Source organism: Mirounga angustirostris, unplaced genomic scaffold (genome assembly GCF_029215605.1).
Source record: "Mirounga angustirostris isolate CCGP_5_RB_7025 unplaced genomic scaffold, mMirAng1.0.hap1 SCAF_6, whole genome shotgun sequence".
NCBI lineage: Eukaryota > Metazoa > Chordata > Mammalia > Carnivora > Phocidae > Mirounga > Mirounga angustirostris.
Genome location: NW_026991714.1, coordinates 123,855,198 through 123,881,219, shown reverse-complemented (window position 1 = coordinate 123,881,219; position 26,022 = coordinate 123,855,198). Strand labels below are relative to the sequence as shown.

Genomic DNA, 26,022 nt, shown 5'->3' with positions numbered 1-26,022 from the left:
GTGAAGTCTTCCTTTTGATATTTTCTAATTTCAAGATATTTTTAAGACACATTTTCTCTCTTGAAAAAGAACTCTTGTCTTGGGAGCACTTACTCTCAGAGATAAGCAAGAACTGCAATGAAAGTAACATTTTAAGTTCATTATATTGACCATGGTCTGCATAAGGAGTGATGTAAAAGAAAAGAAGCATTTTGCCTTAATATGCACCCTAACCACACCCGCGTATATGTGTGTGTGTGTATGTATATGTATGAAGGTGTGTGTATATTACATATATATATATATATTTCTAATTATTATTTCAGGCCTCTTCCCAGAAGGACTCTGTGGCTACAGAATGGTGTAGGTTTTGGGCGCCTGGGTGGCTCAGTCGTTAAGCGTCTGCCTTCGGCTCAGGTCATGATCCCAGGGTCCTGGGATTGAGTCCCACATTGGGCTCCCTGCTCTGTGGGAAGCCTGCTTCTCCCTCTCCCACTCCCCCTGCTTGTGTTCCTGCTCTCACTAGGTCTCTCTCTGTCAAAAAAATAAATAAAATCTTAAAAAAAAAAAAAAAAAAGAATGGTGTAGGTTTTTGTGACCATGCAGTTTCCATCATGTCATCACAAGTCTCCTGCCCTGTTCAGGTTTCATGAATGGCTAAAATAAGTGACTTTAGAATGTGTAGATTAACATACACTGTGACCCTTCGGTTATGTTAGTCTTATGTTTCAGTTTATATAAAATAAACTGTTTTTATGTTCAAGTTTTGGTCTATTTTTAAAGGAATTATGAGTATTGGAATTTATAGAAAGAGTGTTCTTGTGCTTATTTCCACAAGTAACATTTAAACATCGCTGCGGACTCAGCAGGATTAATGACAAGGTCCTCATTGATAGGTCCTCTTACTCATTCTAATCTTAAGTGGGTGTATTTTGTTACGTCCCCTTTCTTTTTTCTCTAAGAGGGTACTATTGGAATCAGCGCACATATCAGTCAGTACACATACTTCAAGCTTTTTTTTTTAGTAAGTTGCTAATGAACTTCACATTTCAGCATTTTTCAGTGTTTTCCCATCATATTTATTAAATACTTTTTGTGTACATTATGCTATGCAGAGAGCTTTCTGCCTAGCAAGCAGGTTTCGTTTCTAATACCACATCTAGTCAGTTGATAATTGATTGGTTTAGCTCACTGCTTTGAGAATTCTTACGCCAAAACCATCTCTGTATGTTTAGCAGAAAGGAGTACCTTGATTGATTAGTGCTAAGTGACCATGAGCACTGGATGGAAGAGTGGTGGCATACATAGCTTTGTCAACTGAATGGGGATGTATGGATATATTCAGACCTTTGATTCACTTCTTCGTACGCGAAGATTATCTACAATTGTTTTCTGAATTTACTTGAAACAGCTTATGATTTTTATATTGTTACTCATTCTGACTCTTCTCTACCAAGGCAGAACTAATCATTCCTTTATTATTGCTACAATAGCCCTTTATTACCTTAATTTTAACACTTATTCATCATTAATCATTTACTTGTCTGGCTTCACTATGGATTGTGAACTTCTTAAAGGAAAGGACAGTATTTTATTTATCTGTACATTGACCCTTGAACAACATGGGTTTGAACTGCGTTAGGTTCACTTACATGCAGGTTTTTTTCCATAAATACAGTACAGTATGATAAAATCTGTTTTCTCCTTTAATTTTCTTAACATTTTCTCTTTTCTAGCTTATCTTATTGTAAGAATATACTATATGATACATATAACATACAAAATGTGTTAATCGACTGTTTATGTTGCTGGTAAGGCTTCTGGTCAACAGTAGGCTGTCAGTGGTTAAGTTTTTGAGGAGTCAAAAGTTACATAATGGATTTTTGACACTGGGGTGGGTTGGTAACACTAACCCTGCATTGTTCAAGGGTCAACTGTGTATCCTTAATACCACTGTGCTTGGTATGTGTCTCATATATTCAAAAAGTAAGATAGTTTATTACTTTCTAAATGACTTGGATGATGTCTTATATGAACAATGAGATTTATTATATTTGAAGATGTGGTGATTAGATCTAAGTCATAGGGTGCTGGTGGTGTGAATCAAAAGGAAGAGGCAGATGCTCTGGGTAAGAGTAGATAAGTCAGTGTTTTTTGGAATACAGAGGGACTTGGGGTTTGAGTCTCCTGTCTGAGAGAATGGTGGTACCATTAGAAAAACAAAGATCAAAGAAAGACTAGATTTGGGTGGGGTGAGTATGTTTTTGGAAAGCTTGGATTTTAATAAAAAAAGTTTGTATATCTTAGATGGAGGACTGGAGGTAAGAATTTGGTAGTTTGGTTAGTTGGAGAGCTTCCTCTGTTACATGCCCCATAGCACCTTACTTTATTATAATTATTCAGTGTCCATCTTTCCCTTTAGGCTCTGAGCTCCAGTAGGGCAGGGAACATGTTTTGTTCAAAGCTGTATCCTCAGTTACAAACATAATTATTGATACGTGGCAGGCACTAGTTTTAAAATTATTTGGGTAATTGCTTTTCATAGAATCATTGGAATTTTAAACTTGAGATCTTAGAAATCTTTGGCACATCCCCTAGTTGGATGCTGGAAAGGTGGTCACCTACCCAAAGTCATTGGACCACACTCCAGATTTAGCTACATACAGTATATACTGATGGGGAGAGCCATAGTTATTTATTCAAAGAAACATGCATACAGTGTATGTCTTTCAGGCTAATAATAAAGGGGGGAGGATAGAATGATGGCTTGAATGGACTGTGGAGATTTCATAATGTGGCTTTCTCTTCCTCTTGTTTAGTCATTTCTCTCCTTTCTAGTACTTTGACCAGTGGCCATGGAAAAGATTAGAAAGTAGATGAAATTTTATTTGTGCTTTCTGGCAACATTAGATTTTTTAGTTTCTAATGATTAACATGAGTTTCTGGGTAAGCTGTTGATTTTCTTTCCTCCTTCCATGTCCATATTAGCATGGTGAATAATGTTGTTTCTGGGTCATCATTATTTGATGTGGTATTGGACTTTTGTATGCTATTGGACTTTGTTTATACAATACCTTCTATAAAACAAAGTTTAAGAAAAGGTGGATCTGCCTGAGGCCACAATCAGAAGATAAAATTTTAAAATTCACAAGTGTTGGGGTGCCTGGGCAGCTCAGTTGGTTAAGCATCCGACTCTTGAGCTCAGCTCAGGTCTTGATCTCAGGGTCTTGATCTCTAATTTTGACTTTATTGTCTACAAGTGTAAAATTTACCAATTTACCATGACATTGATCATCAGATTAAAATAAACTTCCAGTATTTTATTTTATAGGTTCCCAAACAGAGGCAGTACACTTTTGTTTAGAACAAATAACAAATATTCCCTTAATTTGAATTAGATTTTTTAAAAAACGTATTGTAATTTGCTTTTTTGTTTCAGTATCAAGATAAAGAGGAAGTTGTCTTATGGATGAATACTGTTGGGCCCTACCATAATCGCCAAGAGACATATAAGTACTTTTCACTTCCATTCTGTGTGGGGTCAAAAAAAAGTATCAGTCATTACCATGAAACTCTGGGAGAAGCACTTCAAGGAGTTGAATTGGAATTTAGTGGTCTGGATATTAAATTCAAAGGTAAGTGAACCTTAATAGTCCTTATAATACAAGTTAGATTGTAGACCAAGGTTTCTGAGTTTTGGCACTGTTGACATTGGAGCCAGATGATTCTTTTTTATGGGAGGCTGACCTGTACACTGTTGGATGTTTAGCGGAGTTCTTGGCTTCCATCCAGTAGATGCCGGTAGTGACAGCCAGAACTGTCCTCGGATATTGCTGATTGAGCTTAGAGAACCATGGCTCTAGACTCTAAAAAATGTTTTAATCCACAAGTTAAGTGTAGTGCTTTTAGAAAAGTATGTTAGTTACAAAGATTTACTTGGAATATTTGTAAAATAATAAAATAAATAATTGTTAATAAAATTCTACTTCCCTAACATTTCTTTCTGAAAAGTGATTTCTGGTAAACCCTCTAGTCATTGGATACATGTGGTTGGGAAGGCTTTCATAGATTCATAATTTCTGGAGGTGCAGGGATGGAACGGGGTATATGGGGTATTTAAAAATGTGTAAAGCCTCAAATCCAAACTTGTACCATTGGTTCAGAATGTATTAATCAGTGTGTATTAATTTACTCTCTCAATTCCTGTAGGGTAGTGTGGTTTTAAATTTTAAGTCAGGGACACCTGGGTGGCTCAGTTGGTTAAGCGTCTGACTTCGGCTCAGGTCATGATCCCAGGGTCCTGGGATCGAGTCCCCCATTGGGCTCCCTGCTTAGTGGGGAGTCTGCTTCTCTCTCTGCCTGCCGCTCCCCCTGCTTGTGCTCTCTTTTTCTCTGATAAATAAATAAAATCTTAAAAAAAAAATTTAAGTCAAAGACTTACTAAAATTGGAAAAAATCCTCATCTGTTTATTATGCTGGTATCGATTTTATCAGGCCCTTTAAGTATGTTTAAACTTTTAATTTTCCTCTGTGAAATTTGTCAGAGAGTGTATTTCCTGCATAGACATTTTTAACTCAGTGAGCAGAAGCCTGAGTAATTGAATTTTTACAGGATCTTTGATTAGGCATCTTGATTTTTGAATAGAGCTTGGATCTTGTAATCAGGAGCTTTGAATTTTAATCCTATTTCTTTTACTGTATTGATTTTACTGAAGTTCTTTACTCTAATTTTGACTTCATTGTCTAAAAGTGTAAAATGAACATAACTGACTTCTGGTATTTTTGCACTTTTGAGAGGAAGATGTGATTGAGAGATTTTATTTATTTATCTATCTATCTATCATCTATCTATCTATCTATCTATCTATCTATCTATCTATCTATCTATCTATCTATTTATTTGAGAGAGCGCGCCAGCAAGGGAGTGAGCATGGTGGGAGCGGGGGTGGGGGGGTGGGAGGAGAAGCAGACTCCCTGCTAAGCAGGGAGACCAGTGTGGGGCTCGATCCCAGAACCCCAGGACCACTGACCTGAGCCTAAGGCAGAGGCTTGACTGACTGAGCCACCCAGCCTCCCTGAATTGAGATATTTTAAAATAATATTTTAAAGATAATATTTAATTTTGATTGGTTAAATTTTATTCTTGTGTTTATTTTTTGTGACTCTTGTTGAAAATTGGTATACGTATTTGCATTCTTCTCCCCCATTCCACTCCACCACTATATTCTTTGAGGCTTAATTATAAAATTAAGTTGTAAATTTAAACCACAGTGGCCTGTCCTGTAACTTTATAAATTATTGTAAACATGCTCTGAGGCTTGTGTTTTAATTTAATCAGGTAACCTAAATATTTAATTGCAAGTAGGGAGAAAACTTAGAGTGTGGGATCTTTGAAAACCTCAATCTGCATTTTTTCACATAACTTTCTCCTTTTTCATGTTTGGTGCACATTTCTAGTTTACTAAAGAGGAACCAGAGAGAGCAAATAGATGAAAACTCTGAGTCCTACTTTGCTACACCATGGACAGATTTCATCACTTTTTTAAATCCTCACCCTGTTTTACTAAAGAAGAGTAATCATTCAGCTGTCTTCACCTTTCTTTTATTAGTTCCTTGAGGCTGAGATGGAAAGATTGTTTAGATAGAGGGAAACAGTTTTCATGGGCTATAAAAGTGGGGTTTACTTTAATTTCCAACTGAGTACCTTTAGATGAAAAGAACAAGAACTGGCCAGGTGTTATTCCCCAAGAGTTGGCGGTTCCTTGGAGTCTTGTCAGCTCTGCATCTCCAACGCGGATATGCTGCTTAAGGGAGCTGCTAAATCAAGTGGTCCAGATGAAAAAGTAAATGCTGATTAGATTTCTTTTTCTACTGTAGTCCCTTGCTTGTCCTGTACAAAGACATATTTGATCATGCTTTGAAAATGTTTTATGAGGTTTCCTGGTTATTTGTACTGTCATAGAATTTTCAAAGGTTCGGTGCACCTTAGAGATTGTGTCATCTGATTTCCCTTTAGTGAGGCCCAGAGATGAAATGATTTACCCAAGGCATATCACAGCATATTAATAATGCCACAGAAACTAGAACCTTCTGTCCCTATGTGAATTATAGAAATATTTATATTGTTAATGTTTTCACTTCTCAAGTATTTGATTTTTAAAGGTTCTTCTGAAGGTATAAGAAAATAAAATTTTGGAAATATTTTGAAACTAGAAAATACTGTATATATGTATATATCACACATGTGCACATAGATACATACACACACGGCTTTTTTTAAATTTAGTAGATTCTATCAGGCTAAATGGATTGGTATTTCATAAAATGACGGTCACTAAATAGACTTTTAGGGAACTAGTCAATAGTTTTAAGTCAATGTAGGATGCCACTTACTTGAGATTTTATGCACAACTTTTTTCCCTGTAATAATGTTATATATACTACCACTAGACAAAATACTAAATTGAGAACATTTAGAGAAAATTAAAAAGAAAAGGGCAGAATTAAATGGGGTATCTTTGAACCAGGCCTGAATTCATTATCCTCTGATTTTAGAGGATACCTCTTGGAACCTGACCGTTGTGGATTGGAAAAAACAAGTCAGACTTGATGCATCCCAGCACCGCCTCTGCCTACTTGTGTAGTCATGGACAAATTATCCCACCTCTTTGATCTCATTGTCCTCACCTGTGAAATGAGGGAAATAATATCTATTTAATAGAATTGTTGTTTAAGTGAGGTAATTTATGTAGAGCATTTATCAAAGTTCCTGATACATAGTTCCATTTTAAAAATGGTCATTGATAGGTATACTAATAGCACATAATGTAGGTCTCTAGTTCCAACTTAATTTGGTACTAGCAATTCTGAAATGTTAAATTAGTTTACTGATTATAGGATTTGATTTATCTCAGGCTGTTGCACTAGCCTGCTGGGTACTTTAGTTAGTTCTGCTAGGGCAGAGACAGTGGCATTCTTGCTCACTCTTGCATCCTTAGCTATTAAGACATTGTAAGCTCTCAATTAATTGTGTAGCACCTGAGCAGTCTGTGCCTCTCTGTTCTTTAGATAATTGGTCCACTATGATCTTTGGATGATCTGGAATAGTAGTTCCTAACCAGGGGAGGTCACTGTCCACTTCCCTTCCCCTTCATTTGCAAACGCTTGCAGTATAATGAAGGATATTATTGAAAAATTGATGGCTTCTAAAGGATTCTTTCCTCCCATTTGTTTTATTGATCTTCTTTGGAATTTTCTTTTCCTTGAATATCCCAACTTAATAGAGGGATGAAATTGTTTCATAAGTATTTCTTCTGCTTCTCTGGAGTGAAATGATAAGTTGAGAGTACTACAGGTAGAGAGAAATGCCAAGGGCTGGTTGGAATCCTATATATTTCAAATTCAGTGATTCTCATTCTTCACGATTTTCTTCCTCCATGTTATGAGGTGTATTATCCTTATTTTTCAGGTGAGGAGTAGGGGCCCTGAGGTTAAGTAACTTGTCCAAGGATTCACAGATGGAAAGTGGCAGAGTAAGGATTTGAGCCTAGAGAACACCAGTGCTAGAGTTTGAGCTTTTAACCACTATGCAGTGTGTCCCTCCAGATACCTGTCTGGTGGTAAAGGCCTGATTGCCAAAGAGTGGGGAAAGGGCTGGGAAAGTGGCAGGTCCTTTCATTCAACCTAAAGATTTTTACTTAACTTAATCCCCCCACCCTGTTTTCAGTCCCTGGATTCTACTCTCCTTGCAGTCCCTAATTCTGCAGCTTTTATGGTGGAGTTCTCTAGGGGAAGATGCCTCTGGTCTACTGTAGGGAGGAGTTGAGGTTGTTCATCTAGCTTTGTAATGGGTGGAGAAGGGGCCTTGGGCATCCAAGCCTTCCATAAACATATTTTTATGGAATTCCCCTATGTGTTCAGCCCTATATCTGTTCCCTACTTTTCGATGTGTGAGTGTCTCAAGTGTCTCTTGTGTTTGGTGACACCAACCCCCTTTTGTTCTGTTATGGTTTCCTCTGCTTTGCCATCTTCTATTCATTTTCAATTTTCCAAAAATATGTTGAGATTTTTTCTTATTGTCTTCTTTTTGTCCTTGTGTACTACATCCTTTTTATTCCTTTATTGACATTTTAATGGAGTTTCAGGAGGGAAAAGACATACTTGTGGTTAGCCTGCCTTGTTTAATTGGAAGTCTGGGCACTCAGTGCCATATTTTGTGCTCCTGGTTTCACCCAAAGTGTTTTAGCCAGACCAAATAATTTGAATCTTGTATTGAATCTTGAATCTAGGTATTTTGAATTCTTGGTGTTAGCAGTTCCTTAAGCCTTGTGCTAACTGCAAATTTGAATAGCATGGGCTTTTTATAAATTCTTATTCAAGCGTTGATAACATTGTTCTACTCCAGATTGATATCTTTTTTTTTTCCCAAAAGGATATATATGTATATATTTTTTTCTGATTTTGATGTAATGATATAAGATCACTGTACAAAATTTAGAAACTACAGAGAAATATAAAGAAGAAAATAAAAATCATCTGGATGTAATTACCATTAACATTTTCTTCCATTTTTACTTCTTTCTTTACATTCATCCACATTATTTAGAGTTTTTAAAAATTGGGTTCATGTTATATATATATGATTTCAAAAAATTTGTGTAACATACAGAGCTTAGTATTTGTCAGATACTACTTAGTAACTTAATAAGTTACATATAAATTAGTTTTTACTCTTAACATCTATGAGGTTGTCTTCATATTGTTAATTTTTAAAAAAATGTGTTTATGTAGTATTCTGTAACTTGGATATTGTAATTTTCCCTATTTCCCAGTTATAAGATATTCTGATTATTTTTCTCTCTACCCTTCCCTTCCCCTTCCCCTTTCCTTTTCCTTTTCCTTTTCCTTTCCTCCCTTCATTCCTTGCTTTTTTTTGCCTTTTTTTCCTATTGGAAATAATGCATTTGGCTACCCTAGCACATAAGTATTTTAATGTGTCTCTGAGTCTTTTATTAGGATAAATTCTTGGAAGTGGAATTACTGAATCAAAGGATATCAACATTTTTAAGGCAGTTTTTGATGCATATTGCCAATTAGTCATCTAGAAAAAATTGTACAGTTAATATTGCAGATAGGTTGGCCAGTTAATCAATACTCATATATATGCTTAACATGACTATATCAGCAGTGTGGTAGGCTTGGATATACAAAGTTGAACCAGAAGCTCTGGCTTCAGGGATCCATGCGTTCTCTGAAATTGTACACTTAGTTTTGTGTGAATGTGCATTTTGGGGGGGCAAGGGAGATACTACTTTCATTAGATTCTCAGACTTGTGTGGCGCAAGGAAACTTAACATGGTCTGTGAATGTACTGACACTTTTAATCCTTAAAACAACTCTGGGAAGGAGATAGCATAGATGTTATCTCTGTTTTATGGCCGAGGGATCTGAGCTTCACAGAAGCTAAATGATTTTTTTTTTATTCACATAGCTAATAAATAGTAGAACCCAGACTAAAACTCAAGTTTCTGACTATTTTTTTAATAAATTTGTCTATAGTGACTTCATGAAAAATTGCTGAGTGCTGTTGAACTTGAGGTAGAGCATTTGTGATTTCCAATTTGGTAATGCTATCAAGAGAAAGCTAATAAAGCTAGGCATAATATGTTCTTAGAGAACTCAAATAATTACCACATTCTTCTTTCAATATTTTCACTGTTCAGTTATTAGTCTGGAGTGTTATTGTGAAATGATGACAGACTTGGTAGGTAGTTTGCAGGAACAACTCTTGCTTTCTGCTTGAAAAATCAGTATTAACAGTTGCCACTTTGTACCTTTGGTTTTGTTTGTTTTCCCCCCCCGTGTAATATATTTACATTGGTGAAATCTTAATTGTATCCTCTTCAGAATTCATAGGTGTGTATTTCATATGAGAAATGTATGCCCTTTTATAATGTTAAAGCAGTGATTTATGGTGATAGATTTTTCAGATTGTTTTCCAGTTCTATAGAATGCTGAATAATGATTTGGCATATTCAGGCACATTACATTAGTTATCTTCAAAGCGGCTCCCTCCTGAGAAAAGTGCTGTTTTAGTTGAGCAACCAGACTCTTCAATTATTTGTGATGTTTGTATTTGCCCACATGCCTGCAAGAGGAATTTCATTAAAATATGATCAACCAAGGTCCTTTTTATAGCCTGCCATAAAGATAGGTTATTCCCTTTGACCACATTTCTTTACTAGATTTTACATCAGTGAAAGATACTCTTCAAGACCTCTTTGTGAATCATTCTGAGATAACTCTGCTAAAAAATTTCATTTGTTTATATTGGCATTTTCTCCTATACACAAACACACACAGACACCCTAATCATACACAGATGCATGTATATGTACATACTGTAATATACTTTGTGTTTTTCTTTGCCGAATAAATGGAAAATCATGCTCTTAAAATTTGCTAAAATTTTTTATTTGTTTAGTGCCTGTTCTGTTCAGGGTACTGAAACAGGCATAGCCGGGGGTAAAAAGGATGTAATCAGTATAGACATAGCTCTCAATACATGATGGTCTTTTGAGGAACTAAGATACTGGTATGAGGTTGTAAGTGGTATAGACCTAGGTACCGTAGGGAAGTGTGGAAAGAAAGCCATGGGGCTTCAGAGGAAGGGACAGGCTGTGGGGTTTGAGAAGTGTGAGAGGTGGGGAATCAAGGATTACTCTGTGGAGGAGAGGGTAAGGGGATGGGAAGTATTTTAGGATGGACATTTGTGGTGGACTTTCCAGCATAGGCCAAAAAGTCCAGAGGCCAAGAGAGCACAAGATGTGTGGGAACTGCAGGTAGTTGAGTTTGGCTGGAGTTAGGGAGAGAGGACGATAGATAGTTGGGCAAGAGAGAGCTGAACACAGTTCACACAGTGAGGAATCTGAAAAGCTTCATGCAGGTCAATGCTGTATTGTAGATCTCAGAACTTCATACATAAAACCGCCACATTGTTAATGGCGATTGTCAGTGACTGTCTGATTTTAACAGCAAGGGATTTGGTGGCTTTGCAGTGTTTTGCTCTGAGGTCTCCCACAGCCGTTTGTTGCTACCCAGGCCTGGACCTTCCTGTGGTTCTCTTTCTCCCCTTGTTGCTGTAGTTGCCTGCTGCCCTTTGTGCATTATTGCACTCCACGGAAATCCTGTTTGGGGACCTCTTGCTACTAGTTCTCTAGCTCCTGCTGGAGGAACCCTTTGTAGCCACCTCATGGCCTAACCTTCCCTCCCTTCTCTGCTCAGCCTCAGTGTTTGTCATTATGAAAATCCTAAATTCCTCGCTGCCTATAAGGGCCTTGATAGAAAGGAAATTTGTATGGGACCATTGTTGTTGGAGACAACAAAGCAGTTACCTTCTCCTACTTTGGGAGTAGGAGTATTTCCCTATCCCTCCTTTATGGGACTTCAGTGTTTCCTGCCATCTTTGGTGATGTGGTTTTGGGGTACCCACTCTGGGCTGAGCTATAATAAGGGGAAGCTATTCTCTCTTGTTGAGGGTTGAGGAGACAAGTTGCTAGTGTCTGGAGTTATAACTCAGATTGCCATTTCTCATGGAAATAATATTGTAGCTGGCCACTAATCATGTTTCAGCTGCAGTTTATGTTTAAGAAGTTTTAATCAACATTTAAGAAATTTAACATTGTTTCTGGTGGGGAATTGTATTTCAGGTTCTAAATAACCAATAATACAGTACAGGAGAACTTAAACAACTGTGCTTTCTTTTTTTGTTGTTAAGATTTATCTTTTATTCTAATTGTGTAAGTAATATACAAAAACAATTTAATAATTTCAGTGGACATCTAGCGTGTTTGCAGGTTTTGTTGTGTTTAGAAACTAATGACCATAAGCACATTTTTCTCCAGTTTTATTGAGAAATAATGACATATATGACTGTATGAGCTTAAGGCATATAGTATGACGGTTTGATTTACATATTGTGAAATGATTACCACAAACAGAAAGAAAAGAAGAATGAAGAAAAAAATTTTCTCCTTGTGATGAGAACTCTTAGGATTTACTCTTAAAGACCTTCCTATATGTCATGCAGCAGTATTAGCTATAGTCATCATGTTGTACATTGCATCCCTAGTACTTATTTATAAGCACATCTTGAAAGCACATATTTGAAAGGTTTATAGGTTAGAGACCATCTGAACAATATTGTGGTAGCAGTATTTTTGAAAGCAGTCAAGAGTGGGAATGACTCATCTCTAGGAGACCTTTGGGTAATTTATAAACAGTGACACCTGCTAGATAGAGGTTTGTTATTTTAATCTTTCTAATTATGAAGAGTCACTGGGATTCCTCATAGAATCTATGGCCTCTAGTCACTTGCATTTCCAAGAATGTTAAAATGAATATTTATTTCAGAGATCTTACAGCTAGAAGTTGTTCTATTTAGGATCATATTTTGGAGTTTTTGTGTATGTTAAATGAAAACTTACGTGTTTTAAGCTTTTTTTTGTTTTGTTTTTTAAAGCAAATTATTCATTTAAAATTATTTTATAAGTGTTCTTATATAATTTTCTTTATATAAAGGACAATTTTTTTCATGTAATAAGATAATCTTTGAAAGTGAAGATGGTTAGATTCTTTTATTTTGAAAAAAATCTTAAAACATAAATAAAAAGGGAAAGAATTATATACTGAACCCTCATATACTTATCACCTAGATCCAGTGATTATGAATACAAATTTTAATTTCAGGAAATGTTGGCTTTTTCTTGTGTTATTTTTCCTATAACTAATTTATAAACCAATGTGCTAATTTGCAATTTTTACCTTATGCAGATGATGTGATGCCAGCCACTTACTGTGAAATTGACTTAGATAAAGAAAAGAGAGATGCCTTTGTGTATGCTATCAAAAATCACTACTGGTATCAGATGTACATAGATGACTTACCAATATGGGGTAGGTATTGTATGTTATATTTAAAATTTGGGAATATTTGCATAATAAGCATGACTTATATAATGAGTTTTAAGGGGATTGATTGTGAATCAGGAAATATGTTTTCAGTATTTTCCACAGAATGATTTTAACACCAATTTTATGGTTTTCTGTTACTTGAAGCGGTTTTTGTTGTCAAGCCTTATATGAAACTCCCTCAAAATAAAACTTTTACATAGTATAACTTTTCAGGTTCAAGGAATTAAAAGGTATTTTGAACAATCTGAAATTCCTCCCTTCCCCCATTTTTTTCATATCTTATTTTGACTTATTCTATCAAATACAATCAAAGGAACTAAATAGGATTTTGAAGTTTTATTTTGGCTTTCTCTCACGTGGAACTGGTAGTATGGTTTTTAGATAAGACAGTCTCCTGAATTACTTGTTTCACTAGTTCCTATGTTATTTTCCAAAACACTGTATGTTTAAATTTTTTTTCATGTTTTTTTTTCTTTAAGATTTTTATCTTTAAGTAATTTCTACACTCAACATGGGGTCAGACTTACAACGCCAAAATCAAGAGTCGCATGCCCTACTGAAAGGCACCCTTAAAAATTGTTAATGTTGGGCGCCTGGGTGGCTCAGTCGTTAAGCGTCTGCCTTCAGCTCAGGTCATGATCCCAGGATCCTGGGATCGAGTCCTGCATCGGGCTCCCTGCTCGGCGGGAAGCCTGCTTCTCCCTCTCCCACTCCCCCTGCTTGTGTTCCCTTTCTCGCTGTGTCCCTCTCTGTCAAATAAATAAATAAAATCTTTAAAAAAATTTTTTTAATGTTTTAGCTCTTATTTATCTGTATTAGTGGAGAGGAGCTATGGCATAGTTAATACAAACCCATGCAAAATCCAAACTTTATTTGTGTTGGACTTGATTTTAGTTGCTTGTTTTTTTTAAGGGATATATTTATATGTAGCTTCAGGAGAACACTATTAGGTAAAGGAATTATATCTATGTACTGTTGAAATGAGTTAGTTTATATCAAGTCAGTATAAAGTAAGTGAATATTCTAAAAGGGGTGAAAAAAAACCTGGGTAGTTGCCTACTTATTGCAATTGGCAGGGCATTTGGGGACCACAGCTGCTCTTTGTCCCTTTGTTTCTCATATGGGTGACAGCTTGCAAGGCACAGAGCTCTGCCAGATGTATACGAGTGACTGGGTAGGGAGAGTCGTATAGCTGGATTGGCTGCTTGAAGATGGCGAACTTGTTAAGAATCTGATTAAATTACTTTAAATGCAAAGCACAGCCAGCTATCAGCCAGCATGTTTGATCGTATTAGTCTCTTAGTTTTTTTTTTTTTTTTTCCCCTTTGGACACCTGTTCTTATATATAATGAATATTCTAATTGTGAAAATTGTTAGCAGACTACTATATTCATGAGCAGCAAACTGAAATACTGAAAATATCAGACCAGAGTTTAATGTAGTGCTGAGATGAAATTTGTAAGAAAGTCAATCTCAAGATATAATTGTATGCATCATTGCTGCTCTGTTGCATGTTAATTAGGTATAAATAGTAAGCATTTCATATAATGACTATAATTAGTATTACATTAACTCAGACATTTCTGTGATCAGCTCCGAGGGTAGCAAGAAGATGTGCTGAATATTCACTCAAGATTTCTGAGCCTGTGGTTCAGGAGAACCCATTAGTTAGGGTTTCCTCTTTTTTTGGTGAAAGAGCAGGTTCCTCCCTTGTTCTTTTCCTTTGCTTTTGGGTTTATTGTCTGGAACCTTAGGGTTTTTTCGGTCATTTCTGTGGGTCTCCTTAACAACATGGCAACTGTGCTTTCCTGTCCTAAAATAAATCTTTTTTAGCCCTGGGATTCTAGGGTCTGCCATGTTTAGGAGAGTACATTTGGGTGTTCAAGAATGTCTGAACTATGGGAATTCTTGTCAGAAAAAAAATTCTTATTTGACTTTTTTTGGGGTAAGTGTTTCAGCATCTTTTAAAAGCCCTGTAGAGAATAGCTTCTTATTTGGTATAATTGTGTCTCCACCCCCAGAGTTTTCAGTGTAGATAGGTCAATAAACCTTGATGAAATTATTAGAAGGATTTCATTATCCCTCTGCGACCCCAAACACAATGAAACATATTCCTTGAATTGGTATCAGTTTGAGAGAACAACTTTGGTTAATAAGCAAATAATCCTTAATAAGAAATGATCTTATTTTCCCCTAATACTGTAATGAGATGCATTGACCAAAGAGGGAAGGCCCTAAGGAGTCAGTTTTAGTGGATAAGGCTCTTAGGAAGTCTGTAGGTTTGAGTAGGGAACATAGATAAATAGCTGACATTATGAGGGCACAAGAGGTAGATTCTCAGCTACCACCTGTTGTCCTGACACTGTTTGGATCTTCTTTCAGTATCCCAAACTATGGTCCAAATGATCATTTTAGGGGCGCCTAGATCGCTCAGTCAGTTAAAATGTCTTCTTCAGCTCAGGTCATGATTCCAGGGTCCTGGGATCAAGCCCTGCGTTGTGCTCCCTGCTCAGCCGTAAGTCTGCTCCTTCCTCTCCCTCTGCTCCTCCTCCCTGCTTGTGCACACGCACTGTCTCTCTCTCTCTCATACGAATAAATAAAAAATCTTAAAAAAAAAAAAACCCAAAATGATCATTTTAAACTAGTGCCCCATTAACATTTATCTTCTTTCATTTTGATGATTTACCAAGGATAGGTCCACTACTTGAAGCATAGAGAGGAGGCATTTTAAGTTTTGGTACTGATAACACACATATGTGCAGCTTACTTAGGAATGTGTAGATCTTAGGTTATTAGAGAAAGTACTGGATTGGGACTCTGGAGAACTTGGTTTTAATTTTAGCTTGACTACTACTAACTGGGTGACCGTACCAGATGGTGACCATATTTCCCTGAAATTTTCAAGTATTAGGAAGTATACACGTATAAGGTGATAATTATTACAATGAAGGTGATACTACTCATGACAAAGCATGAACTTTGATGATCAAATTAGTGATAGATTATGCTGAGCTATTCATGGTTATAACCATGGTTTATGTTTGCCAAGTAGTTAACAAAGAGTAGAAGTCCAGCCTGTACTTTTATCCTTTTCTAACCATGAAGAATAACTGTAACATTGCTTGTTTATAAAAACTTTTTAAATGGGCTTTTACCTTCTAACATATTTTAAACATTAAGTGATATTACCTTGTATAAAGTGCTATTTTCTTTGCAGGTATTGTTGGTGAAGCAGATGAAAATGGAGAAGATTACTATCTTTGGACGTACAAAAAACTCGAAATAGGTTTTAATGGAAATCGAATTGTTGATGTTAATTTGACTAGTGAAGGAAAGGTGAAACTGGTTCCCAATACTAAAATCCAGATGTCATATTCAGTAAGTATTAAAATAATTGTATATAGGAAGAAGTGTTTGTGACCTAATAGCAACAGTTAAGTGTGTTTTACTACTTTAGTAAAGGAAAATAGGGTGCAACAGAATATTATTAAAACTGTATTCCCTTAATGTATATAAGTAAGCCTCCTAAAAGCAGGGAGATTTGCTTCAGGTCTGTATTAAATACAGTTTACGCATTTGCAGGACTTACCATTGGCTACAGCAAAGTTTACCATTATAACTGAGCAGTTAGAACCAGCCATGTCTTTTCATGGTTACATTTTTAGATTGCAGTATACCTTGTTGTTTCTCTTCCCTTTTCACTGTTGCATATAGAGATGAAGCTGTTTTGAAAATTGCTGGTTGGGTATAGTTTACCATGTTTTGCTTTATCAGTTGGAATAACATACTCCTGCAGAGTAAGAGCTTGTCAGAGCTCTTTGCAACTGTCAAGTTAATTCTATTCCATTAGGATTAAAAATAGTGGAAAGAAGAAAAATCTGATATAGGTAGCCTCTCTCTTTGCCAGTTTTTTTCCTGATAACTGGAATGAATCCATTGCTAGGAGCCAGTTTTTGAAAGATTTTTTTAAAGCTTAGGCATATGTAACTAGTGCAAATGATATTTATGTAACTGAACTTACAAAGAAGTTTGATAATTGTAATAAAACTAATGCAATCTAAAGTCAAAGATGGACGGATTCTTATTTTAACTGGCCTAGCTAATTCAGTTCCTAACCACATTTATCAGGTCAGAGTATATAAGTCAGCAATAGTTAATAGTCCTTGAAAACTGAAATGATCCCTCTACGTAAAGTTGGAAGTTTTGTTAATACAGAGAGAGGACAGTTGGTTAGTTTTTTATCTTACATGTTTCAGCTTCTCAAATTGGCAGTAACTTTCCACCATTTCTCTAGCTTCTTGTTCTAAGTGTGTAAATCTTTCCTAATTTTGCTCAGGGCTTTGTTATCAGCTTATTAATTTGTTTACTGGCCTTTATTTTTAAGTGAAAAAATTTTTTTCAGGTGAAATGGAAAAAGTCAGATGTAAAATTTGAAGATCGATTTGACAAATATCTCGATCCATCCTTTTTTCAACACAGGGTAGGTAAATTGTGTATTTTAAGACACTCATTATGTGCTCAATTTCACAAACATTAATGAGCATCTGCCATATGCAGGGCACTGTGCTAAGGCCGTGGAGTTCAAACATTGAGCTTGTGGTGATTTCACCTGTGAGCTTAGAGTCCTAGGGTGATAGAGGGTTTTAGGCGAGCAATCAAAAGCCACCTTCATCATGCCTGTGCTTTAAACCAATCTTTGAGTAAAGATACAACAAACCAAAAGCCAGAATGTTACTTTTATTATTAATGATGCTACTATTGAAAAATGTGACTTATGTCTGTGGACAGGTGGCCTTAATATTGAAACTCAGAATTAGACCAACTTCTCACATTCAGTGCTGGACTGTTTCAAGCTTCTATATATGAGCACCTGCCCTTGAGAAACTTAAAGTGTGGAGAAACCGAGCAGATGTGTGCATCCTCTAGGAAGGAAAGGATGAGAGTGGAGTGAGACCAGAAACTTTTGCTGGTGGAAATCTTTCCACATAAAAAGGAACATCAGGACTAGGAAGAGATGCCCCCACTTCCCACCAGCAGATACAAGATGGAGCTCAGATCATAAGTCCACTGGCATTGTTGCTGGTTTTGTCCAGGTGGTAGTTTTGGTTCTTTATGGGAAAAAATAGATTTTATTTTAATGGTTCCCTCCTTCAAGGATGGAGATGAAGGGACAGCGGGGTATTAGGGGATATATCCATTCTTCTGACTTTCTTCCTGACTTGCCTCTTCTATCTTTTGATCTTTTAGACTGGAATTCTGAAGTTTATTGGTAATCTAAGTTTTTGTGGTCTCATGTTTGTATCATTGCTGCCAGACTTCACCAGAACCTGTCACTACTTCTGATCTTCCTCTGGGTCCTAGCGTGTTACTCCTGGAGCTAAAATTTCCTCCAGTACCTCCACTTCCCCTACCCCCAGTGTGTTCTCTTCAGATGTAGTGTTCACGCAGTCTTGAACATGGTGGAGGTATAGGCACAGATAACTTAAATAGATAATAGATACTATTTAGATAATAATAGATAATATTTAGATAATACTCGAATATATGAGGGCTCTCAACTGACATTTCCTACTGGAACACCTGAGCCTGCCTTGCTTCTCGTGCCGTTGGGTATTGATAACTAGGGGGAAGGACTGCCATTTGGCACTTTCGCTAGTAGAGCAGTGTACCATATTTCTCCTTTATTAAATGAGCACCTGCTGTGTGTCAAGCACAGTACTGAGTAAGTGGAATACATTAGAGAATGAAAGTCAAAGATCTGCGTGCTCTTGGAGCTTACCCTTCTAGTAGGGGGACACATGTAATAGACATAGAAGTTGAGGGTGTAGTGTGTTCGAAGATATGAAGATACGTCCTTCAAGAAAGAGCAGCAGAGCAGGAGGGCCACAGACGAGGCTAGTTGTAGTTTAAATATGGTGCTCAGGGTAAGCCTCTGAGGTGGACTTCTGAGTAAAAACTTGAAGGAGTTGAAGGAAATAAGGAATATGGGTATGGGGGCAGGGGAAGAGTATTCCGGGCAGGGACAACCCCTTGGAAAAGCCTGTTCCGGTGGGAATGTGTTCGCTGTGCTTGAGGACTGGCAAGGAGGCCGGTGGGGCTGGAGCAGGGTGAGGGGAGGAGTAGTGGATGAAGTCAGAGAGTAGCAGGAGCCAGATCATCCCTGGCTATTGAGACTGTGAATGCAAAGAGGGGGCGGTAGTGTTTTCCACAGGGTCATGAGAAATCTGACTTCTGTTTTCAAAGGATCTTTCAGGTTATTGTGTTGAAAAGAGGCCATGTGGGGGGGGAGGGGAGAAGCAGGGAGATGAGAGGCTGTTAGTGGCTCAGGCCAAGGTGCAGTGGGGGGCCGGGGGAGGGCTGAGAAGGTGTCACCTTGTGGGCATATTGTGTAGGGGAGAGCCGGCAGGATTTCCTGATGGATAGCAAGATAAAGCAAGGTGGACAAGAACTCTACAGAGTTTCTGGCCCGAGCAACTGTTAGAAGGAGCTGCCATCACTGAGGCAGAGAGTCTGTATTTGGAGGAGGCATGGAGGGGAAGCTCAGAGTACAGTGTGGGACATGCTGGTTTTGAAGTGTCTTAAGACATCCAAATGGAGATACATAGCACCTAGTTCAAAATATGAGTCTGGAGTTCACGAGAGAGGTCTGGGCTAGAGATACAGATTTTGCAGCCATTGGCATATAGAAGGTGTTTAAAGCCATGGAACTGGATGCAATTACCAAGGAAGAGTATGTAGAACTAGAGGAGGACCAAGGACTGAGCCCTGGGGGCAGTAAGAAAAGATCAGGGAGTGTAGGAGAAACCAGCTCAGGCCCTGAGGAGATCCTAGTAAGGTAGAGGGGAAAAGCTTGTGTGGTGTTCTGGAAGCCAAATGAAGAAAGTATCATGGAGGAGAGAGAGGTTAGTTCTGGATTGTTGCTGCTGGGTCAGGTAAGGTGAACGTGACTGTCGGATTCATTTGGAGTCATCAGTAAACTTGACAAAGAGTGGTTTGGGGCTAGTGGTGGGGCAGAATCCGAGTAGAGCTGGTATAAGAGCACAGAGGAGAGGAATTGGAGACCGCAAGTTTAACAGCTAAAGGGAGCAAAGAAATGAAGTGGTAGTCAGTAGGAAGGATGGAGTCAGGAGATTTTATTTTGAGATACAAGAAACATGTTTATACATGGAAGGGTTCAGCAGCGAGTGCAAAACTGACAATGCAGACAAGAGGGGGGAGAATTACTGCAGCCTGTTCCTTAAATAGGCGGGAGGGGCAGGGTCTCCTGGCTAGCAGTAGGGATTGTTTCTAATACTACAAACACAGGCTTAGGAGCTCGGGCTGGACACACACTCTGTCTCTGCCACCCACCATAACCGTGGTCACATCGCTCAGTTCCTCAGCTTCTCCAGCTTCTGTCTCCTTCATAGTGAAGCAAGGATTGTAATACTGGGCAGTGTTGTGATATTCCATTTGATGGTGTATATAAAGTACTTAGTTCAGTGTTTGACACATAACAGGTGCTTAGTAAGTGGCACACTTGGGTATCTATTTCTCTCCAATGTTCTAAAATTTATGACGAAGCTGGGGTGCTGCTTTGGGGTCAGCAACACTAGGGGGTGCTGGAGTCAGCAGTTCATAGGATTAGTAACCCCTTTGTGACATCTGGTTTCTTTATTGTTTTTAAGAAGTATTTCCATTGCTATAATAATTTCAAAATCGTAACAGCATTTTGTAATTTTTAGAATAAAAGGATATTACAAAATGGGTTAATGGTGGTACATTATAACGGGTATTGGTTTAAAGTTTATATCTTAGATTAGAAAACGGCAGGGAGCTTTGTTAGAAAGTTTTGCATTTGACGTGTATCTTTCTTATTACTAAATAGTAACTATATAAAACTTCTTTTCTCTTCAAAAATTTGATAAATTGACCGAGAGAAGATAAGAAGCGTATATATAATTTTTTCTCTCATCCTTTTTTGGGTCATTAATTTCTCAGGGTAAGAAAAAAAATCAAATCTTTGGAAAAGTCTATAATTACAGACTGCTTTTATAAATCTTGAATGCTACTTTAATGATAAACTTAAATCTGTGTAACCCTTTTTTGCAAATATTTCCAAATATAATGCATTTATCATTTCCTTTATAATTTCACTAGATATTCAATAAATAAGTTATTAAATGAAGGAAAAAATGATTTTTATAGAGAGGCAGAGGCAATTGGCTATCTCCTGTTTTTCAGGGAGAGCCACAGAGTTTGTCCCTTTCCTGAAGCCTCAGGGTGGGTAACAGAGCTAGGGCTGCCTTCATCCTAGTGCACATACTTAGCAGCCCAAGTTAAAATCTGGCCTGATTGTACAAGACAGCTCATGTTAAATATTCTATGTATGTATCTGTGGAAGTTTAGAGCACATCTATGAATAATGGAATATGTAGAAGAGAGGTTTTATGGAGGAGAGGGTTTTCGAGTTGGGCTTTAAACAGTAGATAGAATTTACAGAGGTGGATAGAAGTAGATCCCATGTGAGTAGAAATTATGAGAAGGATACAGGTGGAAATGAGTGTGCTGTATTTGTGAGTCACTGAAGAAGGATAGGCCCGACTGGAATATGGACATAATGGAAAGAAAGGTTGGCTAGATAAGGTAGGTGGCCATATTACCAGGGGTACAGAATATTAGGGAAAATAGTTTAGATTTGATATGTGAAAAAGTAGGGAATGTCACTATAAGTTTTAGAGTAGAGAAGTGATACATGAACATGAGGTTTCAGAAAGATTTGCTGGGTAACTTTTTATAGGCTAGATTGGAAGGAAGGGCAGGGAACAGAAATAAAGAAGGCTAAGTAGGAGGCCGTTAGGGATTCCTCAAGGTGTGGAGGATGGCATGGGAGTGGAGAGGAAGGGATAGATTCAAGAGATACATTAAAGGAAAACAAATTTAATAATTATTATATAGGAAGGATTAAGGAGAAGGAAAAGCCAGAGATAATTCTAAATTTTCAAAGCCATATGTTAGTACCATTAGCAGCAGTTAGAAATCAGAAGCGAGTTATATGTGAGGCAAAAGATTATGACTTGACTTTAGGGCACTCTAAGTCTGAAATTCCAGAACGACATTCAAGTGGAAACGATCATCTTTAGCACAAGTGCAAAACGTGAATGAGCAAGAGAGCTAGAGCTTTGGGGCAGGGTAGGGGTTGGAGGTGAGGGTGTTACCATCATCACTGGAACACTAGGATAGAAATCCTGAGAGCCTCAAGAAGTCACAGTAGAGCACCAAGCCTGGCGCTTTTGGAAGAGTCCGCGCGGGGTGGGAGGAGCAGGCACCGAAGAGGAAGGAGTTGAAGCAGCAGGCCGGTGGGGAGGGTGGTGTAGTGGCGGCGGAGGCGAGATGTGGCGGGAGAGCAAGCACAGTGGACAGATAATTGCTGATTCGGTTTAAAAGTTCATTGCAGGCCTCTCAGAGAAGTTTTGTGGGGCAAAGTGAGACTGTATCGTTTTTAGGAGTAAGTGGGGGAGGACGCAGAATGTGTTGTTTCCTCATTTGAAAAGTATTGGCATTGAAAGGAGAGGGAGATAAGAAGAGGAAGAATGAGGGGACAAAAGATCATGTAAACACTTTGAAAGATATTAATGGAAATAACAACTTGTAAATTTTTTGACTGTTTTACTATGAGCCTAGGCTCTAAGTCATACGCTTTACATTTATTATCTTGTTTGAGCCATATAACCACCCCAGGGAGCAGATACCACTGTAGATGGGGACCTTTGGCGATTACTGATGCTGGAGAAAGGTGCAAATTTAGGGGTGCAAAGTGAGAGGGGGGAAAGCACCTCAAGGAAAGAAAGAGATGTAGAGCCTAGTAGAAAGATTGATTTAAGAAGGGAACAACTTCTAGGAGATTGACAGAAGGAATGAAAGGCTAGGAGGAAAATGCAGAAAAATAAATGAAATTGGGGCCTTGGTGGGAGAAGAGAAAGTTTGGAACTATCCTTTAGGAACTTTTGGGAATTAAAATATAAAGGAATTTGAGAGGTGCCTGGGTGGCTCAGCCGGTTAAGCGTCTGCCTTCGCCTCAGGTCATGATCCCAGGGTCCTGGGATCGAGCCCCACATCGGGCTCCCTGCTCAGCGGGGAGCCTGCTTCTCCCTCTCCCTCTGCTGCTCCCCCCTGCTTATGCTTTCTCTCTCTCACTCTCTCTCTCTGTCAAATAAATAAATAAAATCTTTAAAAAAATAAAATATAAAGGAATTTGAAGTCAGAGGCACTGAGTTCTGAGATGCACTTAGAGATACAGTGTACCTTGTGATTATGAACCACAGTCTGGACATAATTCTGACATATGTGTGAGTGAAATCAAAGTCAAGAGCCTTGGGAACATTGGGACACCACGGGGTACCTCATTGTTCTCTGTACCATGGAGAGCTCAGTTAGAAGGGAGCGAATAAGGATGGTGACCGGGTGGAGAAGATGAACTGCAGCAAGTGAAGCATCCTTCCGGAGGGTGGCCCAGATCCGTGGCAGTCAACTATGAGGGTTCAGTCTTTGGAATTTTAACAAGGTTTCCAGGTTGTTGCTCACTTAGAGGAAAGGGAAGCCATATAAACCGGGATAGTATTATTGTCTTCCTTTTTGATATAGGAAAGCTGGGGTCACATAGCTAGAAATTGGCAGAGTCTGGGTTAAAACCCAGGCCTGTTTGACTCCAGATCCCGTGTTCTTTCTGTGTGATGCTAAATACCGTATGCCGTGTGGTCCAATTGTACTTTATTTGTACAATAAAATTGATTGTGAAAAGCTATGTGTACGAGATCATGTTTTTAATGCATCTGAGGTTTACTGTAAAGAAAGCCAGTCTCTTTGCATAGTGTATACTCACCCCATTGTGTCTTAAGTTTGGATTTTTATGTAAAAGTTTAAAAAAAAAACTTTTTTTTTTTTTTGCACTACCATGCTACTGTCATCACGAAACCTATGAATTTTGTGACTGATACTTCATGTCAGTGATATTTTATTTTCTGTTATTTTAGATTCATTGGTTTTCAATTTTCAACTCTTTCATGATGGTTATCTTCTTGGTGGGCTTAGTTTCAATGATTTTAATGAGAACTCTAAGAAAAGATTATGCCCGGTACAGTAAAGAAGAAGAAATGGATGATATGGTAAGCAAACATTCTACGTTGTATTTATAAAAGTGATTTAACTCAGTGTTATTTTGAATGTTGGAATGTAGGTTACATGAGTTTTAGAATTCCGAATTTTCAGGTTTAAGAAAGGTGTAAAACTCCCAAAGGGGTCTCTAATCAAATATATTAATATTTTTACATGCTCTGATTACCTGTCCCATAATAAAATATATTTATTTTTTTTCAGCAAAACATGAATGTTCACCTTAAGTGAGATAAAGTTGATAAGTTGAAGATAACCTCTTCAACTCTCAAGTCTTGCCACCAAATAAGAATGTGTCAGACTTCCGAAACAAACTTTCAGTTTTCAGAGCTTTTGATTTCAGAATTGTAGCAAAGAAGTTGTAGACTTGTACTGACATCTTTCTAATACTGTTAAATACTGCATAAAATTCAGGGAGTGGGTGAAAGGATTAATTTACATTTAGTTTAGTAGGTTCAGAGGGGAGGGAGGTTTGTTTTCTAAATTCTTTTACTGTATTATACACAATGTGTGTGTTCTGTAGAATATTAATGGCTGTTCTGTGTAGATATGCTCTGTCATTAAATTTGGAAAGGAGTTAAACAGATTAAAATTTTAATATGCAGATGTGCATTGTGAAGTATCACAAGGTAGATAAAATATTTGGTGCTTCTCAAACACATCTGACCAGGATCACCCCCAGCCCCTAAAAAGCCAGATTATCCTAAGGGATTGATATTTCTTATGAAGTACTATTTTAGATACTTGCTTATTCAGGTTGAAAAGGAAAAATTGAATACTTTTTAAAAATGCTATAGACAGTTAAATAATATTTAATAGATAATATATAACTGTTTGATATTTTCCTCATATATTTTCTTAGATTCCAGGATATAAAGGACATTTCTGCATTTTTAGGGCATCTAGTACTGGTTTCAATCTTCTTTTTCTCTTTTGTTCTCCACCTGGCCTCTCATTATATTTGAGCCACAGGTGTGATATAAATGGCAAGAATAGGAATGTTCAGAGAGCCAGTGTGCTCTTCTCTCATTTTGACTATTTCTTTTTGCTCCTAGACCTTTTCTTTTTTCCATTCTTTGATACTCTCTGAGCACAACTGGGAGCCACCTTCCTGAGCCTCAGTAAATGCCGTAATACTTTAACATTATAAATTATTAAGGCAGTGATTATTTTAAATTTGAAATGTCTTTTCTAGATATTTTGAAATCTTTTAGATAGCTACAAGTTTGGAGGGAGGGAACTTTCAACTGGAATTGTAATTTTTCACCTACTTTATGTATTTTAATTTCATTCTGAATGACTTTCTTTTCTCTTTACGTATATATGTATATAGGATAGAGACCTAGGAGATGAGTATGGATGGAAGCAGGTGCATGGAGATGTATTTAGACCATCAAGTCACCCACTGATATTTTCTTCTCTCATTGGTTCTGGATGTCAGATATTTGCTGTGTCTCTCATTGTTATTATTGTTGCAATGATAGAAGATTTATATACGGAGTAAGTATCTGTATTTAACTTTGTTTTTTCTCGTTCTTAAACATTTTAAATCAATCATAATTAAATATTTGCTTATTTCAATTATCTTAGAATTTAAATAGCATAAATGTTATTATTACAGATAAATAATGGACAACAATCTTCAGCTAGAAGTATATTTTTCTGTTATATTTTAAAACTTACTAGCCTTACTGAACATTTTGGTTGGTTACAAAGGTTATGTTCCATTAGAGGTACAAGCAAAGTTACTTATAAGCTAGTGCTGTTTGAGAAAATGAATAGCATTTTTTTGAAAGCTGAAGATACAATTAGATCTTTATAAGAAGCACTAGGATTTCACAGTTACTGAATTAGTACTTCATATTTATCTTCCAAACCAGAAACTCTTTACAGAACAGAAGAGAAATAATAAATAATATT

The 26,022-nt window shown here is 37.3% G+C and overlaps 1 protein-coding gene across 1 annotated transcript in view; it reads left to right on the top strand.

The window, feature by feature from the left end:
* Positions 1-26,022, top strand: part of TM9SF3 (transmembrane 9 superfamily member 3) — a 66,568-nt gene that overhangs the window by 6,876 nt on the left and 33,670 nt on the right. Inside the window, exons 2-7 of the mRNA XM_045878524.3 lie at positions 3,419-3,614; positions 12,811-12,933; positions 16,169-16,329; positions 17,354-17,431; positions 23,964-24,095; positions 25,436-25,602. Of these exons, the coding sequence (XP_045734480.1) occupies positions 3,419-3,614; positions 12,811-12,933; positions 16,169-16,329; positions 17,354-17,431; positions 23,964-24,095; positions 25,436-25,602 (857 nt within the window). The remainder of the gene's footprint in view (positions 1-3,418; positions 3,615-12,810; positions 12,934-16,168; positions 16,330-17,353; positions 17,432-23,963; positions 24,096-25,435; positions 25,603-26,022) is intronic.